Source organism: Columba livia, chromosome Z (assembly GCF_036013475.1).
Source record: "Columba livia isolate bColLiv1 breed racing homer chromosome Z, bColLiv1.pat.W.v2, whole genome shotgun sequence".
In the NCBI taxonomy this organism is placed as follows: domain Eukaryota; kingdom Metazoa; phylum Chordata; class Aves; order Columbiformes; family Columbidae; genus Columba; species Columba livia.
In genome coordinates, this window is record NC_088642.1 from 45,521,879 (window position 1) to 45,538,267 (window position 16,389).

Sequence of the window (16,389 nt, forward strand, 5' to 3'; positions counted from 1 at the left end):
AAATTGTCTATCCCAAACTGTACACCACAGTCACATATATGTAGACACTATGCATAATAGCCATTTTTCTGACCACTGTCAGATATCTAGATCTTACCATAAGCAAGTAAGGGATTCCTGGTGTGATTATTGTATATTCAGGATGTGGTTGCATTCTTATGCATACCGGGTGGTTGGAGAAAAAGCCTCTTTATTTGATTTTATTTATTTACATATACACCTTAATTCTCATTTTAGGGCAAAATGCAACAAGTCAGATGGGGACTGGAAGTTACTATAGCCAGAGCCAGACTTTCTATGGTCAGCACATGGCTCCAAATCCTAAACCAGCCAACAAGTTTTTCCAGTGCAAGTTCTGTGTGCGCTACTTCCGTTCTAAAAACCTCCTCATAGAGCACACACGCAAGGTTCATGGAGCACAGGCTGGGGGAAGTTCAGTGGGCCCACCAGCTGCTAGTTCCCTAAGTTACAACATCATGATGCATGAAGGGTTTGGCAAAGTTTTCAGTTGCCAATTCTGCACCTACAAGTCACCCAGGCGTGCAAGGATTATTAAGCACCAGAAAATGTATCACAAGAACAACCTGAAAGAGAGTTCAACTCCTCCAGCTGCTACTGCTGCTGCTATGTCTGAATCAGCATCTGCCTCTGTGCCAGTGCAGGAACCGTGCAAGGAGCTGCCTGCTGAGGTGGTGGAGCGGAGCATTTTGGAATCCATGGTCAAGCCTCTCACAAAGTCTAGGGGCAACTTTTGCTGTGAATGGTGCAGCTACCAGACACCTCGAAGGGAGCGCTGGTGTGACCACATGATGAAGAAGCACCGCAGTATGGTAAAAATACTGTCAAGCCTGAGACAGCAGCAAGATGGAACTGGTGCACCTGATGTACAGAGTAAGAGTGCCCAGAATACCTCTCCAAACTCTAATTATATCTCCATGAATACAACAGGACGTGAGATGTCAAATGCTAATGTCTCAAACTTCAGGAGCTCTATGAGCAATTCTCTTATCAGGCCCAACTCTTCTACATCTTCCAAGTTTTCTTCTGTGTCTTACCCTCAAATGAAGCCTAAGTCACCTCATAACTCAGGCATGGTTAATTTGTCTGACAGATCCCGCTATGGAATTGCTGATATGACGAATTCTTCTGCTGACCTGGAAACAAGCAGTATGCTAAATGACTCCAGCTCAGATGAAGAGCTAAATGAAATGGACAGCGAGAATGGCTTGAACTCCATGGATCACCAGACCTCAGGAATGTCTGCAGAGCAGCTGATGGGATCTGATGGCAACAAACTATTGGAAACAAAGGGGATTCCCTTTAGAAGATATATGAACAGGTTCCAGTGTCCTTTTTGCCCTTTCCTGACGATGCACCGCCGAAGCATTTCCCGTCACATTGAGAACATCCACCTGTCTGGGAAGACCGCTGTGTACAAGTGTGATGAATGCCCTTTCACCTGCAAGAGTTCGTTAAAGCTTGGTGCCCACAAGCAGTGTCACACAGGAACAGCATCAGAATGGGACACTATGAACTCTCAGACTGAAAGCATCGCATCTTCTTTGAATGACAGCACAGTGTCTTATGAGAGTGGAAATATAAATGGCAGGAAGTCAGGTGGGATGATGGAACCAGTGCAGCCTCAGCAGCAACAGCAACAGTCACCCCAGCCCCATTCACAACATCCCTACAAGTGCACTATGTGCAACTATTCCACCACAACTTTGAAAGGCCTCAGAGTTCATCAGCAGCACAAGCATTCATTCTGTGACAACTTGCCAAAATATGATGGACCACCATCAAATGCACCACAAGAGAGTGAGGCCGATGCTCACCCTTCTGCCAGCACAGTGAAGAAGAGCCAGACCTCCATTCTTGGGCTCTCATCTAAAAATAACTTTATTGCAAAGGCCCCTCGGAAGGTGTCAAATGACTTCCCCTTAGATCTCTCTCCAGTGAAAAAGAGAACTAGAATTGATGAAATAGCGAGCAACCTGCAGAGCAAAATCAACCAAAACAAACAGCAAGAAGATGCTGTGATTAATGTAGAGGATGATGAGGAAGAAGAGGAGGACAATGAGGTGGAGATAGAAGTAGAGTTAGACAGAGAAGAGGAGCAAACAGAACCAATGATAGAGGTTTCCAGTTCTTATGCACCCCAGCAAATGTGGGGCAGAGAGGCTAGTGATTCCCAGAAGGAAACAAACTTCAGAAGCATGCAGCATGACTACAATTCCTCCAATGGAGCAGAAATTGAGCTCACCTTATCTGAAGATGAGGAAGACTATTATTCTTCTGTGAGCATGAAGGATCACCAGAGCCCTAATGCTTCAGTTCTGGGGAGCCAGTCAAACATGTATGGCACTGATCAGAACAATGAGAATTCAGAGTTTAATGACTCAGGCAGGCTTTACTATTGTAAACACTGTGATTTCAGCAACAAATCTGCCAGGAGTGTTAGCACCCACTACCAGCGAATGCATCCCTATATTAAATTCAGCTTTAGGTATATCCTGGATCCAAATGATCACAGTGCAGTGTACCGGTGTCTTGAGTGCTACATTGACTACACAAACTTTGAGGACCTGCAACAGCATTATGGAGAGCATCATCCTGAAGCTATGAATGTACTGAACTTTGATCATTCTGATCTGATCTACCGCTGTCGCTTCTGCTCTTATACAAGCCCAAATGTTAGAAGTCTGATGCCACATTACCAAAGAATGCATCCCACAGTGAAAATTAACAATGCAATGATATTTTCAAGCTACGTTGTTGAGCAGCAAGAAGGGCTAAACACAGAATCTCAGACACTGAGAGAGATCTTGAATTCTGCTCCAAAAACTATGGCAACCTCCACCCCCATGGCTCGCGGGGCTGGTGTGCCAGCTGGTTTCAATAAAAGTGCCGCCAAGAGTTTTAGTCCTGAATGTGAAAATCAGAAGGAACCTTCAGTCAATAGTGTGGTTGTTTATGACTGTGACGTGTGTTCATTTGCGAGCCCTAACATGCATTCAGTCCTGGTGCATTATCAGAAAAAGCACCCTGAAGAAAAAGCATCATATTTCAGAATTCAGAAGACTATGCGTGTAGTCTCTGTTGACAGGGGCTCTGCCCTGGCTCAGATGTCTTTTGAGTTGGGGATGCCTGTCTCCCCAAAATTGTCCAACTTGGCTTCTCAACCTCCACCTCCCCCACCACCACCCCCAGACCTTGCTTCTGAACTCTATTATTGCAAACACTGTTCATACAGCAACCGCTCAGTTGTGGGAGTGCTTGTCCACTACCAGAAAAGGCACCCAGAAATAAAGGTCACTGCCAAATATATCAGACAGGCACCCCCCACTGCAGCAATGGTGAGAGCTGGTGAGTTGTCATCTGGTATTCAGAGGCCACCAGTATCAATGCAGCAGTTGAGCCGGGGTGGATCTGAGACCTCTGTGAATCCTCCCGAGAATGAAATGTTCTTTTGCCAACACTGTGATTATGGAAATCGGACCGTGAAAGGCGTGCTCATTCATTACCAAAAGAAGCATCGTGACTTCAAAGCTAATGCAGATGTGATTAGGCAGCATACAGCCACCATTAGAAGCCTTTGCGATCGCAGCCAGAAGAAATCAACTGGCAGCGTGCCTGCTCACACCTCCAGCACTGAACGGGACAAGTCAAAGCTGAGAGCCCTTAAATGCAGGCAGTGTAGCTACACATCACCTTACTTCTATGCACTGAGGAAGCATATTAAGAAAGATCACCCGAGTCTGAAGGCAACGGTCACATCCATTCTGAGATGGGCATTTTTGGATGGCTTGATAGAAGCTGGTTATCACTGTGAATGGTGCATTTATTCACACACTGAGCCAAGTGGTTTGCTTGTGCATTACCAAAGGAGACATCCTGAACATTATGTTGACTACACATATATGGCAACTAAACTCTGGGCGGGTCCTGATCCCTCCCCTCCTGCTCTAGTGATGCCAACAGAGATGAAGAGCTATAAATGCAGAGACTGCATTTTTGAAGCATCTTCCATTTGGGATATTACTAATCACTACCAAGCATTTCACCCTTGGGCCATGAATGGAGATGAATCTGTATTGTTAGATATCATTAAGGAGAAAGATGCTGCTGAGAAATCCATCCCACAGGTTGATGAAGCTGCGGCCAGGATGGATTCTGAAGACCAGATAACAACATCACAGCTGGATCAGGATGCAGAGTGTGCAGAGGATCCCAGCCTTTCCCAGGAAAAAACTGTCCAGCTGGCTTCTGCAAACCCTGCTATCTCTTCCACTCCATATCAGTGTACAGTTTGCCAGTCTGAGTACAACAACTTACATGGTCTTCTGACACATTATGGCAAAAAGCATCCTGGCATGAAAGTGAAAGCTGCGGACTTTGCTCAGGATATAGACATTAACCCAGGGGCTGTATACAAGTGCAGACATTGCCCATACATTAATACACGTATTCATGGTGTTCTCACACACTACCAGAAACGGCACCCATCAGTAAAGGTCACTGCTGAGGACTTTGTGCATGATGTGGAACAGTCAAATGACATTGCTCAGAATGACGTGGAAGAGACTAGTAGGATTTTCAAGCAAGGCTTTGGTGCTTATCGGTGCAAACTCTGCCCTTACACCCATGGAACGCTTGAGAAGCTGAAAATTCACTATGAGAAATACCACAATCAGCCTGAATTTGATGTTTTTGCCCAGTCACCACCAAAGGTGTCTACCTCAGTGGAGCCAGACATGGTGACTGAAATCAAGACCTCTCCAGAAATTGCTGCTGAGGATGTTGGAGAACTCTCTGTGCCAGCACCTCATTTCTCCAGTTCTCATTTAGTGTCTCACACAGTTTTCCGGTGTCAGCTCTGTAAATACTTCTGCTCCACCCGGAAGGGGATAGCTAGGCACTACCGCATCAAACATAACAACGTCCGGGCACAGCCAGAGGGCAAGAACAACCTCTTCAAATGCGCCTTGTGTTCTTACACCAACCCTATCCGTAAAGGGCTTGCGGCACACTACCAGAAAAGACATGACATTGATGCTTACTACACTCACTGCTTAGCAGCCTCCAGGACAGTAAGCGACAAACCCAATAAAGTGATCATTCCATCTCCTCCCAAGGATGATACTCCTCAGTTAAGCGAGGAGTTGAGGAGGGCTGTAGAGAAGAAGAAGTGCTCACTTTGTTCCTTCCAGTCCTTCAGCAAAAAGGGTATTGTGTCCCACTATATGAAGCGTCACCCTGGTGTTTTCCCTAAGAAGCAGCATGCGAGCAAGCTGGGGGGTTACTTCACTGCTGTGTATGCTGATGAACATGAAAAGCCAGCTCCAGCTGAGGAGAGGAATGACTTTGAAAAGCCTGAGGTGGAGACTGAGGCTCAGGAAATTGAGTGGCTTCCCTTCAGGTGCATAAAATGTTTCAAACTGTCTTTCAGCACAGCAGAGCTGCTGTGCATGCATTACACTGACCACCACAGTAAGGATTTGAAGAGGGACTTCACCATACTGGGAAGTGGCACACGTTCTCAGAACCCTGTCTACCAGTGTAAGCACTGTGATATGAAGTTGCATAGCACAGCAGAGCTGACTGCACACTTGAATGGTCACAACGAGGAATTCCAGAAGCGTGCCAAACGTCAAGAGAGGAGGAAGCAGCTTATGAGCAAGCAGAAATACGCAGATGGTGCTTTTGCAGATTTCAAACAGGAGAGGGTAAGGATTTGTGTGTCTGGTCTCTTTCCTTGCTCCCTGCTCCCTGCCAGGGGAGAGAAGCAAAAACACTACCTTTCATTCTGTACCCCAAGAGGCTGCCTATTACTAATGCCCACTTGCATGTTCTCTTTGACGGTCAAATGATCACAGGCTAATCAATGACTCAGCGTGTCAGTGAGCTCCATAAGTCAGTTCTACATTCCGCTTTAATTTTGTCATCCATCCTCCACCCATCGTTAGGTTCTGTAGGAAGCCCTGTTCCTTCTTACTCCTTCCTTCAGTATTTTGTCTTCTTTCCTTCCTCCCACCCTTCTGGAAGGCTAGCTGTATCTGTTACTGTTACTTGTTCTTTTGTGGCAAGGCTGCTATGTACTTCGTTGCAGATTCTTTAGGAAATGTGCCATCCCCCCTCTTCAGTATACCTCTGAATAACAAAACAGTTTTGTTCTCAACCTGTCTCTCTCTCAGTACTTTCTCTCATTAAGCACTCAATATTTACATTACATGAATCTATCTGTGACTGAAGCTTTGGGCAAGTGCCTCATAAGCACAAAACCAAACTTTGTTTTTTCTTGTCTGCTTACCCCCTTCCTTCTGCTTCAGTTTGAAATATACTTGCTGTGGACAAGCTGCACACAGCTGTTGGGGAAGTTGTGTCATGAAAGAGCATAGTTTCAGGCCAAAATGAATGGTCTTCTAGTGGACTACTGTTCTGCAGAAACTGAACTTTTGTCCTGTCGCAAATGCCTTGTCCACTTATTCTGGAGGCATTAAGAGATGTCAACAAAAATTGACCTTGCAGTTCTGCAAAACAGGACATGTGTACATCAAGCATAATTTCCCTTCAGGTATAAAATCTGGTCTGTGTTCTTGAAAATGAGATAACAAAGCATATTTTAGTGATTTATGCTTGTGTACTCAAACAGGCTTTTGGACACTTGGAAGATGTTTCAAAACTTAAAGAAAGGAAGGTGGTTGGCTACAAATGCAAATTTTGCGTGGAAGTCCATCCAACACTTCGAGCCATCTGTAATCACCTCCGCAAGCATGTCCAGTATGGGAATGTCTCTTCTGTGTCAGCTACAGTAAAGGTAAGAATTTGAAAAAGATGACTAAAGGTGACTGCAACTTCTTGTATTGTTTAAAATAAAGGGCTCATTGAAAACCTATGGAGGGTTTTTGTGAAGTCGGATGGGTTTTGAACTGGGTATTCCAGTTCAGCATGATATTTTAATCTAACACTAAATTTCTGAAGTGCATTTGGTTTATTTTAAGATGTTTTAACTTTTTTCCACTCTTGATCCAGGGGCACGAAGACTATTTAATTCTCATTTCTTCTCAGCCACAGAGGAGTTGATGTCGTTGATGACCGAAAGACTTGGTTTATGAGCAGGAGGCTTTCTCTCAGCTATCTGGGCTACTTTTCTGCTTAGTTAAACCCTGAAAGGGCTGCTTGGTGGTGTTTTTTTTCATTTTGTTTTGTCTGTTTGTTTTTTAAGAAGAGGATGCGTGCACATGCGAATGTGTGAAGTTGCTTGTGATATACCTTCCCATATTAAATTTGCACACTGGATCCAAACAAACCATTCAATGACCATGTCAGCCAGTGGTCCTGTGCAGGTGATCGAATGTAAAAGTGTTGTTCCTTTCTCCCTGTGAAAGGAAACACCTTCTGGGACATCTCCAAGGGTAGGCCATGTTCCACAGCCCAGTTCCCAGGATAGCGACAGGGGTAGTGAAAGTAAAACAAGGCTGCAGGAACTAGCAGCGCTGCAGTAGGCTCTTGGCAAAGACTCGTACTACAGGTCTCAGTGCCTGACTAAGGGTGTTGCTTTCATGACATCATCTGCTTTTGAGGAAGCCAAGTGCTTTGTAGCCTAAATCATGCTACCTGGGAGAGCTTTTGTTGCCCTGCCACTGACCTTCCTTTACCTTACCAGGTACTACTTACTGACTGATTCAGAGGCTTCCCTCCCAGCATACCATTTCATGCTCTCCCTGCTTCTCAAGTGAAGTTTATGTAGGGTCAGTGCATTATTTTGGGTAAATAGAAATATTGCAGCAAGAAACAAAAGACGAAATCTGTGGCCAAAATAATGTGATGGAAATGCTTTTATAGGTTGTATAATGTTGCTGCAAAAATGCATGCTCTGTTTAGAAAGGGAAACAAGGAAAGTTAGGAAAGGGAATTTTAAAAATTCTTTTTTGTTTGCTTTTTATTTTTAAAGAGGACTCTAGGGTCTTAGGGCACCATCTTTCTTTTGAATTTGATGCTGATGGACAAGTCTACTGTAGACTAGACTACTGATTTACTCTGCAGAGTAGGTACACTATAAGCTAGAGCAAAATAAACTAATATGAACTTGCTCTATACCTTACTAATGTTTATCTGATCAAGTTTATAAGATTCATATCAAGGCAACTGGAAGATAGTTGATTCACTTTCTTGTCTTTTTGCATTATCTGACACAAATTAGATCAAGGAGTGAGATTCTTTTTTTTACATATGCATGCATTTATATGTCAGATATAATTACATTTTTCCCTCTCAAGACTAGGCCCTTTTTCCAGAAAGTCATTGATGTGGAGTTCACATAGGGATATATTTAGACAAAAAATGCAGTGGGAAACTTAGGCATTATAATGAACACACTGGAAGACTGAGGGGCAGAAGGGAGAGAGAATTGATGGCTTTGGGGGGGTATGTGTTTTTTAGCAGGAAGCTGAAGATTCTTCAAACACAACTTTGATGGAGGGTTGTGAGGGAACCAAAGACCCTGGCATTGTGGAATTTACAGAAGCTGAATCTGGAGCATCCTTGGAAGATGAAACCAGGCCTGGGGGCTACCACTGCAGCCAGTGTGACCGGGTTTTGATGTCTATGCAGGGTCTGCGATCTCACGAGAGGAGTCACTTGGCTCTGGCCATGTTTACCCGGGAAGACAAGTACAGCTGCCAGTATTGCTCCTTTGTCTCTGCTTTCAGGCACAAGTAAGTTGTGGCTTTTATTTTTGTTTTCAAAAGAAACACAAACTATCACTACTGTTTTGTGGGTTGACACTGAAGAGCTCACACAACTTGATCTTGAGCAACACTTTTCTCAGCATTTAGGTATTTGCCATGCTGCAAAATCTTTGGCTGTTAAGAGTGGCTATTTATAAAAGGTCCCATGTTTATATCCGCTTGAATTTATTTAAGCCCTTTTTATCATGTAGGGGAAAAACATGTAAACAAAAGAATAAGACTTCTTCCAGTAGGCAGACAGTTGAGGCCACCACTTAAGCAACCTTGTCGAATGCATGAGACTTGCCAGCCAAGAAGAGGAGAGAAAAGTATTTTCTTTGTTAATCTTTCATATATAAGGAACTTCTGCTGCATATAACTACCTTGTTTATAATTACTACAACTCTTTGATGACTGAGTTTTCATTTCTGATACTAAATAACTGTCATAAACTTACATCAAAATTATATTTCTTTCTTAATTGTGGTATGCAATTTCAGTCTACAAATATTTCAAGTTCACACTAGTGTGGCATACTAGTGACTCTTTCAGCCTGTTTCGTTGTTTGATGTGGCATGTGAAACATACATAGTAATCATGAATAGTCACATTTCTTGTGATTTGTTTGCTTAAGGCTGACTTTACCTGAAGCTGTGTAGTTTTAAAAATATTTTAATCGTGATATATGGTGTGCCCCCCAAAAATTGAGTTTGTGGGATATTTTCCACTGGCATTTTGGACTGGCTCGCAGGTTCATGTTTCCTCTAATTTCTGGAGAGAGAGCTGCTTTTTTACTGTTTTAACAAAAGAGAGATCCAGGTGCTCATTTGATTTAGGCATTCATAGCACTGTTGGTACAGCTTTTTAATTTGGTGAAGATGTTCACTGTTTTCCAATCAAAAGCATGTGGGAAAGCATAATTAAAAGCCTTTTTAAAACTCTTTATGTTAAAAAGCGAGATTTCTGCTTTTCTGGTTTCTAGTGTCACAGTGTTGCTAATTAATGACAGAGTTTCCTGTGCCTTGTTGAAAAGGTCCGTGAGATTGAGCAGCCAACAATAAAAAAGGGACTGGGGAAAGGAAGGGTACTGCTGGGCGTATCCCACCCTGCTTTGGCAAGGCTGACAGTGGGGGATGCCCCTACCTCACGTGGTTTACACAACCTGCTGGTTGCCTAGAAAATTGGTTTGCTTCCAAAATCAGACTTGTGTTGAGTTTGGAATCCAGTTACTCTGTTTCCTATCTAGGAAATGAATGAAGTTGTATCCTACAAGTAGAAGGACGGTAAGTCAGAAGGTGGTGTATGACAGGGAAGAATACTACATGTATCATCACCCAACTTGGTAATAGATGTTGTCACTGTTGTTGAAGTTTTCTGTTTAATCCTTTATTTCTGTTTCTAACGCAATTACTCTCCTGGGAGATGAAGTCTGTGAAAGAAACCAAATCAAATGCTTAAACAGTCCACTGTTCTCTCAAATGTGACCAAAACTTAGAAACCTGCCTTCAGAAGAATTTTTGTGGCCAAATACGTGGTTGTGAACATAGTTTTATTTATTACTGTGTGGAATACCTCGAGGTATATATTTATAATAGCTTGATATGTATTATATACGTCTTTGGCAGTCTACTTTAATTGTTAATAAAGCTCATTCTTTGACAGCTATTTAAGAGAAATTTTGTTCTATGAAGTATTCACTGCAAGTGTGCAATGTGTTATTCATTTAGGAGACTTTTTCCTATTTGTTGGAGAAACGGTACATTTTATCTTGCCATGAACTCCATTCTGGATTTCCATTAGATTGTGTCTGTATGAAATGGCCCTGAGAGGAGACATAAGCTAATTTTTTATTTTTTTGCTGCCATCAGATGTTGGAATACACAGACTTCAGTGTTAGCTCTTGTAAACAGGGATTTTCTGGCTCAGGCTCTTGTCAGTGTGGGACTAAAGGTCCCGTGACAATCTTGTGTAGTGTGAGAGGGCTGGAACAACCACCACTTGACCTATGTGTTGATATTCAGTAAAAAAAAAAAAAAAAAAAAAAAAAGGACAATTTAGGAAAAATAAAAGGAAACAAACCTCAAATATATCTAGAATTAAGGTGACAGGTGGGGGTAGTTTTGGCAAATTGCCACTCCTTCAGTATGAGGTGTCTGCCTGTTGTTGTTCCATCACCGTGCATAAAATGACTCAAACTAAGACTAGATCAAAAAGCATACATGTGTCCAAAGAAGAGGCTGTACTGGAAATATTTACAACCCGAGCTGAAACTACCTGCTTGCCCCATAGGGACTGTGAATTCATGATTGTCAGCCACTGTGTAGGAACTGCAGAGCTCTGCAGGAGTCACTCAAATAGAATTCATTTGATCTCCTGTTAGAAAATGTGGAAAACATCCCTTTTTGCCTTCCAATCTTTACTGAGCTGTTACAAGAAACTGTGGAGAGTGCAGATTCTGTTTACCACCCGGTATTTAGTCTGTCCGTAGCTTATAGTTTTCCTGATGAAAGTAGAATCTGGTCTTTGCCACCTCTTCTCTTGTTGAGCTTCATGCAGAATCTACCACAATGTTGCTTCTGAAACTCTGCTGCCTTTTAATCCTGGAACTCATCAACTGTAGCCTGCTGGCATCCTCCCCAGAGCAGGATCTCTAATCTGTCTTTGCTGCTGTAACCAAAAGAAGGCTTCCTCAGTAGAGGTGCTCAAAACCAGTTTTGTTTTGTTGTGTTTTGTTTTTTTTCTTCCATCATCAGCAGGACAAAAAGGGGCATATTTTCACAACAATGTTGACCAGGAGAAAAATTCTGTTATGATAATTTTACTGTTCTTGTTTCTTCAACTGGTCCTTCAAGTCTGGATCAGGTATAATTTGATTTGTACTTATCTTGCCCTGTAAGTTTATTTAAGTGGCTCGCTTTCTGCATAACAAAATTGGTGTCAGCTCCTTTTCCTCAGATTAGATTCTATTTATTCTGTAAGCAGACCTGTTGAATTTTAAGAGAGTATGAGAAAGGATAGTGGAGCCTGGTCTGCCTCTTTTTTAGTTTATTGTTACTCTTAAGTGTTTTGCCTCAAAACTGAAGGAATAGTTGGAATTATTTACTTTTTTGTATATCCTTTTTCTGTCTTTCTCTTTCCAAGTCTGGATCGTCATATGCAGACACATCATGGACACCATAAGCCGTTCCGTTGCAAACTGTGCCCATTCAAGTCCTCTTATAATAGCCGCCTGAAAACTCATATACTCAAGGCTCATGCTGGTAAGTTTTCTGTCTCAGTTTTGCAGTGCAGCAACCCAAATGGCCCGTGTGTTCTTGTGGCTGATCAGAGATGCTGGTTTGAATCACGTGTTTTGTCACCAAATTTGGGTAAGGTTTTCAAAGGCAAGTCACAATTGGCCAGCCTACACACCTGTTGTAATCAGTGAGAGCATGGATAGCATTACTGGAAGGACAAGAGTTTAAAACTGTGATGAATACTTCAATAGCTTCTTCCTTTCTTGTATTCTTTTATATGAACAATTTATTATTATTATTATTATTATTATTATTATTATTATTATTATTATTATCATCATCATCATCATCATCATCATCATCATCATCATCATTAATTATCATTATCATTACCATTATTATCATTATTACTTTTTCCAAGAGAATTTAATCAGTTCATTTATACCATTAGTGTCTTAATGGATTGGTGGTAAGCTTTGCTTTGCTATGTTTCTATTTATGTTTGTGCTTTAGGTGACTCTGGGAAAAGAATTGTGGATTGCACCTTGTTTTTTGTATAGTCTTACACTGGCTTTTATGTTAAAACCAAGCAGTGCAAACTATGGGAGTCAAGTCTGTGTCCAGCAGATTGAGAATGGCATGGTTCTATTATTATACATGGAAAATTGTCTTGCAAATTTCTGTATTGCAGTACGGAATTCTTACAAGCAAGCAAGCAGACATGCTTCTGATGAACAGGAATTGGGAAGGTGGTGTGTCATACAGGATAAGTCAACTTACCATCACTCCCTAGGCATTGAAAGGTTGTCGGAAGACTGGAATCAGAACTTATTGCTCTATTGGCTAGAGTTGCATATTTGTGGTTAAAAGGACAAAAAAGTAGCCCTGGAACCACAGTCCAAACATGCACTCTAATGCAAATAACAGAACACTGACCAATCTAAAAAACTGCAAACTAGTCCAGGTGTTAAAACTTGCAAGTAGAAACTCCTGGAACGTGTGACAAAAAGGTTCCTCTATTATTTGTTTACACATTCACATTTGTCATATACTGAGGTTAGGGTGGAGGAGGATGGTGGGAAAATGGGGAGAAAAGGCAGGATGAATTTATAGCTGTCTGCAGATTTAAAAAAAAAAAAAAAAAAAAGTTAGTTGTCAACATTAATCCAAAGGGACTTTTCATCTACAAAAATGTAGGAGGGATTGATGGTCTCTTGAACTTCATTTCCTGTATTGATTTCAGATTTCACAGAGCTTATGCCAGGACCTTTTTCTGTACTTGGATGGGTATTGCGGATTAGCATAACTTTTGCCAACTTCCTGTTGTATGGGACCATTGCATTCTGTCCCTTCTAGGAGATCCAACTGTATGCAGCAGTTCGTGTTTACAGAGTCACAGACCCTGTATGCCCTGTATGGAGGTTACATGGTTCTTCATCTTCACCAAACATGAAATAATGTTTTCTTTATGCTATTGTACAGTTAGGCTACTTTGTGTTACCTTGTTTGATCCTGCCAGATTTTTAAAGCCAAAGTTAGCATGCAGCTAATATTTACTTCACACTCCTCTTCATGTAAATCATCGATTTATTTATTATGAGTTCACACTCTTGAACTTGATTAGTGGACACTTCTTGAAGAACTGTGTTTCGCATCATACAAAACCACAATTTTATGTTTGTCTAGATAGTGCTTGCACAATGGCTTGTGTGATAGGGTTTCCAAAGGCTGATGAATATTCACATCACAGAAAAATTGGTTATATGTTTTTCAGTCAGAGCTTTGCTGTGTTTTGAGTAAATCCTGCAGAAATGTAGACTACTGAATAAAGATGATATGAAGACTTATCCTCAGACTCCCAGTTTTTCAACACTGTGGTTCTCTGAACTGCTCTTTTGTTACCATTTTTTTGTCTCTTGTCAATCAACCTATTTAGAAGTGGAAACTTCAGTCGCCCCTGAATTTTTCTAACGTCCCCCGGAGATCTTTACAATTCAATACAATCCTGAATTCAGTCTGCCTTTCTCCCTTGTTTTCTGGAGATGGGTCAGAATTCAGTGTGCTATAAAATGAATTCTTGCCTAATAGCTGGTACCAGTCAGTGTTTCTAGCATTTGTTTTTCACCCAGTATGTGCCTTTGGCATGGAGCATAACAGTTTGTAGTATCTCTAAATGGGTTGTCTGTTGTTTTCATCTGGACTTTTTCACCTGTTCTTTTTTTTATATATATATATTTTTGAGGGGCTGTTGTTAGCATTTTCTAGTGTCTTTGCTTTATTAGTCATGACATTGGATGTGCTGCATGCACAAGTGGATGGTTGTAAGACAGAGTATTGTCCCTGCTTAGTTTCTGTGTAATCTGGAACATAATGCTTTGAGTACATATTGGGTGTTGAGACACACCACATAATTTTTTAAATTTTTTTATTTGTAGGTGTTTTAGTATAACTGTTTAATGAAATGCAAAACTGGCAGTCAAAAATGTACAGAAGACCTCTGTTAAGCCAAACTGTAGCATCTCCTCTGCAGTCAAACATATTCGTTCATGCTGATGTCCACCTGAACTGATATGGCTGAATAGTGTGTATATTTATTAGTTGTGTCTAGAATGCTTAATATGTAATTGTCCTTTATTTGTTTTAATGTCTTGTGGTGCTTTTAAGTTAACAGTTGTTCAGTGCCTACTGTGGTCCCGAATCTCTTATACTGACAAACCATGAAGGTCTATATCTGTATCTCACTGGTATCTTTTACCTTGGAGTTTCCTTTGTCCTTATACTATCCTGTTCCATTGAGCAACTTGTATGTGCTGTACAAAAAAATCTTTTATTTCTATTTGTAAAAAGGTAATATGTAACTGATAAAATATGCAGGTGAGGAATTCCATATGAAAAAACATATGGGACAGTTTCTTGTTTCACCATTACAGACTCTTCAGTGATCTGTTCTTTTTCAGATGTACCAAAAGGAGGGGTTTTAAGAGTTTGTACTTTATCCCCATGATTATCATAGTTTTTCTGGAGGAGAGGGGTCGGAATTATTTTTTGTGTAGGATGGTTACTACTCTTTTGAGATGTGCTTACTCTAACTTGCTGCAATACATGTGTTTTCACATTCTCTTTTGGTACACTTATTTCCAGTGTTGGAAACAATGCTGTTTGAGAACCTTGTTTGCTAAATTTGTTGAGAGATGGAAAACATGTTATACTTCGTTCGTTACCAGAACTCTTGTGCTTCTGTTACTGTTCATGAGTATTTCACTCTTCCATTAGTTTTGGCACTATATGTACAACTCATATGTGGCCAGTGTTACTCTTGTACCTGGAAATGGCACTTCTAAAACAATAACTTGGCATCTGCATAATATCATATTGTTTATGTTGGGATAGTTTCACTTTATGTTCCAGTTGCCTCTGTGCTTGATGTAAAACAAATCTTGTTTCAGGATTTGTTTCCCCTTGTTTGCTGTCTCTATGGCTTGAAATGTATTCACAATTAAATTACCTACTGTTCATTATTTCTATTCTTTCACTTCTTTTGGTGCTTTTTTATAATGCACTTTCACATAGCCTTGCAGATATGCACTGTTCTTGGTATTGCCATGTTCACTTCTTGTAGTAAACCAACCCTGACTTGGTTACCAGTTCTATGAAGAAAAACCTGCCCGTTGGTAGGTTTTTCATAATGAAAATGCGACCTTCCCCATACGTAAATGTTCGCCCTGCTCTTTTTTTCTTTTTTCTTTTTTTTTTTTTTTTTTTGGAGGAGCCTTTGTTAGCATTTCGTAGTGTCCTTCTTTCTTCATTAGTAGTGATGCTGGATGTGCTGCATGCAGAAACAGATTACTTCACCCTCTCTGGTTGCTGTGTTCCCAAATAAATTTGGAAGTGCTATGGTTAAATGACACCATTTTCATCCCTGAGTCTGTTTTCTTCTCATACCATGCAACACAGGCATGCTAAAAGTCTGGTCTCATTTTTTGGCATTGGTCACTTAACAAGGATCTGCAGTTGTCAGGAGGCGATACTTTGGTCCAAAGCAGGTGTCTGTACCCGCAAACTCCAGGCTGCTCCAACAAGGAGACACACATAGCTTGTTCTCTTTGGGATCAGTCTTTCACTGAAGAGTCCATGGGAGTTTTACTGCCAAGTTCAGTAGAAGTATGGGAACCCCATTTTGTTTCTTTTGTGAGCTGATGACTTGCCTGTATTTCGCTCACCCAGGTGAACATGCCTACAAATGTTCCTCCTGCTCATTTTCCACCATGACAATCAGCCAGCTGAAAGAGCACTCCTTGAAAGTGCATGGGAAAGCACTGACACTACCAAGACCCCGCATTGTCAACCTTGCAGCCTCACACGCCCACCACACCTCCAAGAACCACACTCCTGCTGAAGAAGTGGAGGACTCTAATGGTAAGAGG

The 16,389-nt window shown here is 41.4% G+C and overlaps 1 protein-coding gene across 12 annotated transcripts in view; it reads left to right on the top strand.

Annotated features, from left to right (window-relative positions):
* Positions 1–16,389, top strand: part of ZNF462 (zinc finger protein 462) — a 96,702-nt gene that overhangs the window by 43,064 nt on the left and 37,249 nt on the right. For 7 of the 12 annotated variants that reach the window (XR_010468892.1, XM_065045678.1, XM_065045679.1 and 4 more), the window contains 5 exons: positions 238–5,726; positions 6,653–6,817; positions 8,443–8,717; positions 11,871–11,989; positions 16,190–16,381. Coding sequence is in view for 11 of the 12 variants with exons in the window: in XM_065045678.1 (XP_064901750.1) it covers positions 238–5,726; positions 6,653–6,817; positions 8,443–8,717; positions 11,871–11,989; positions 16,190–16,381 (6,240 nt within the window). In the remaining variant the exon portion in view is untranslated. The remainder of the gene's footprint in view (positions 1–237; positions 5,727–6,652; positions 6,818–8,442; positions 8,718–11,870; positions 11,990–16,189; positions 16,382–16,389) is intronic. The other 5 variants (XM_065045684.1, XM_065045683.1, XM_065045685.1 and 2 more) reach the window with 3 other exon arrangements.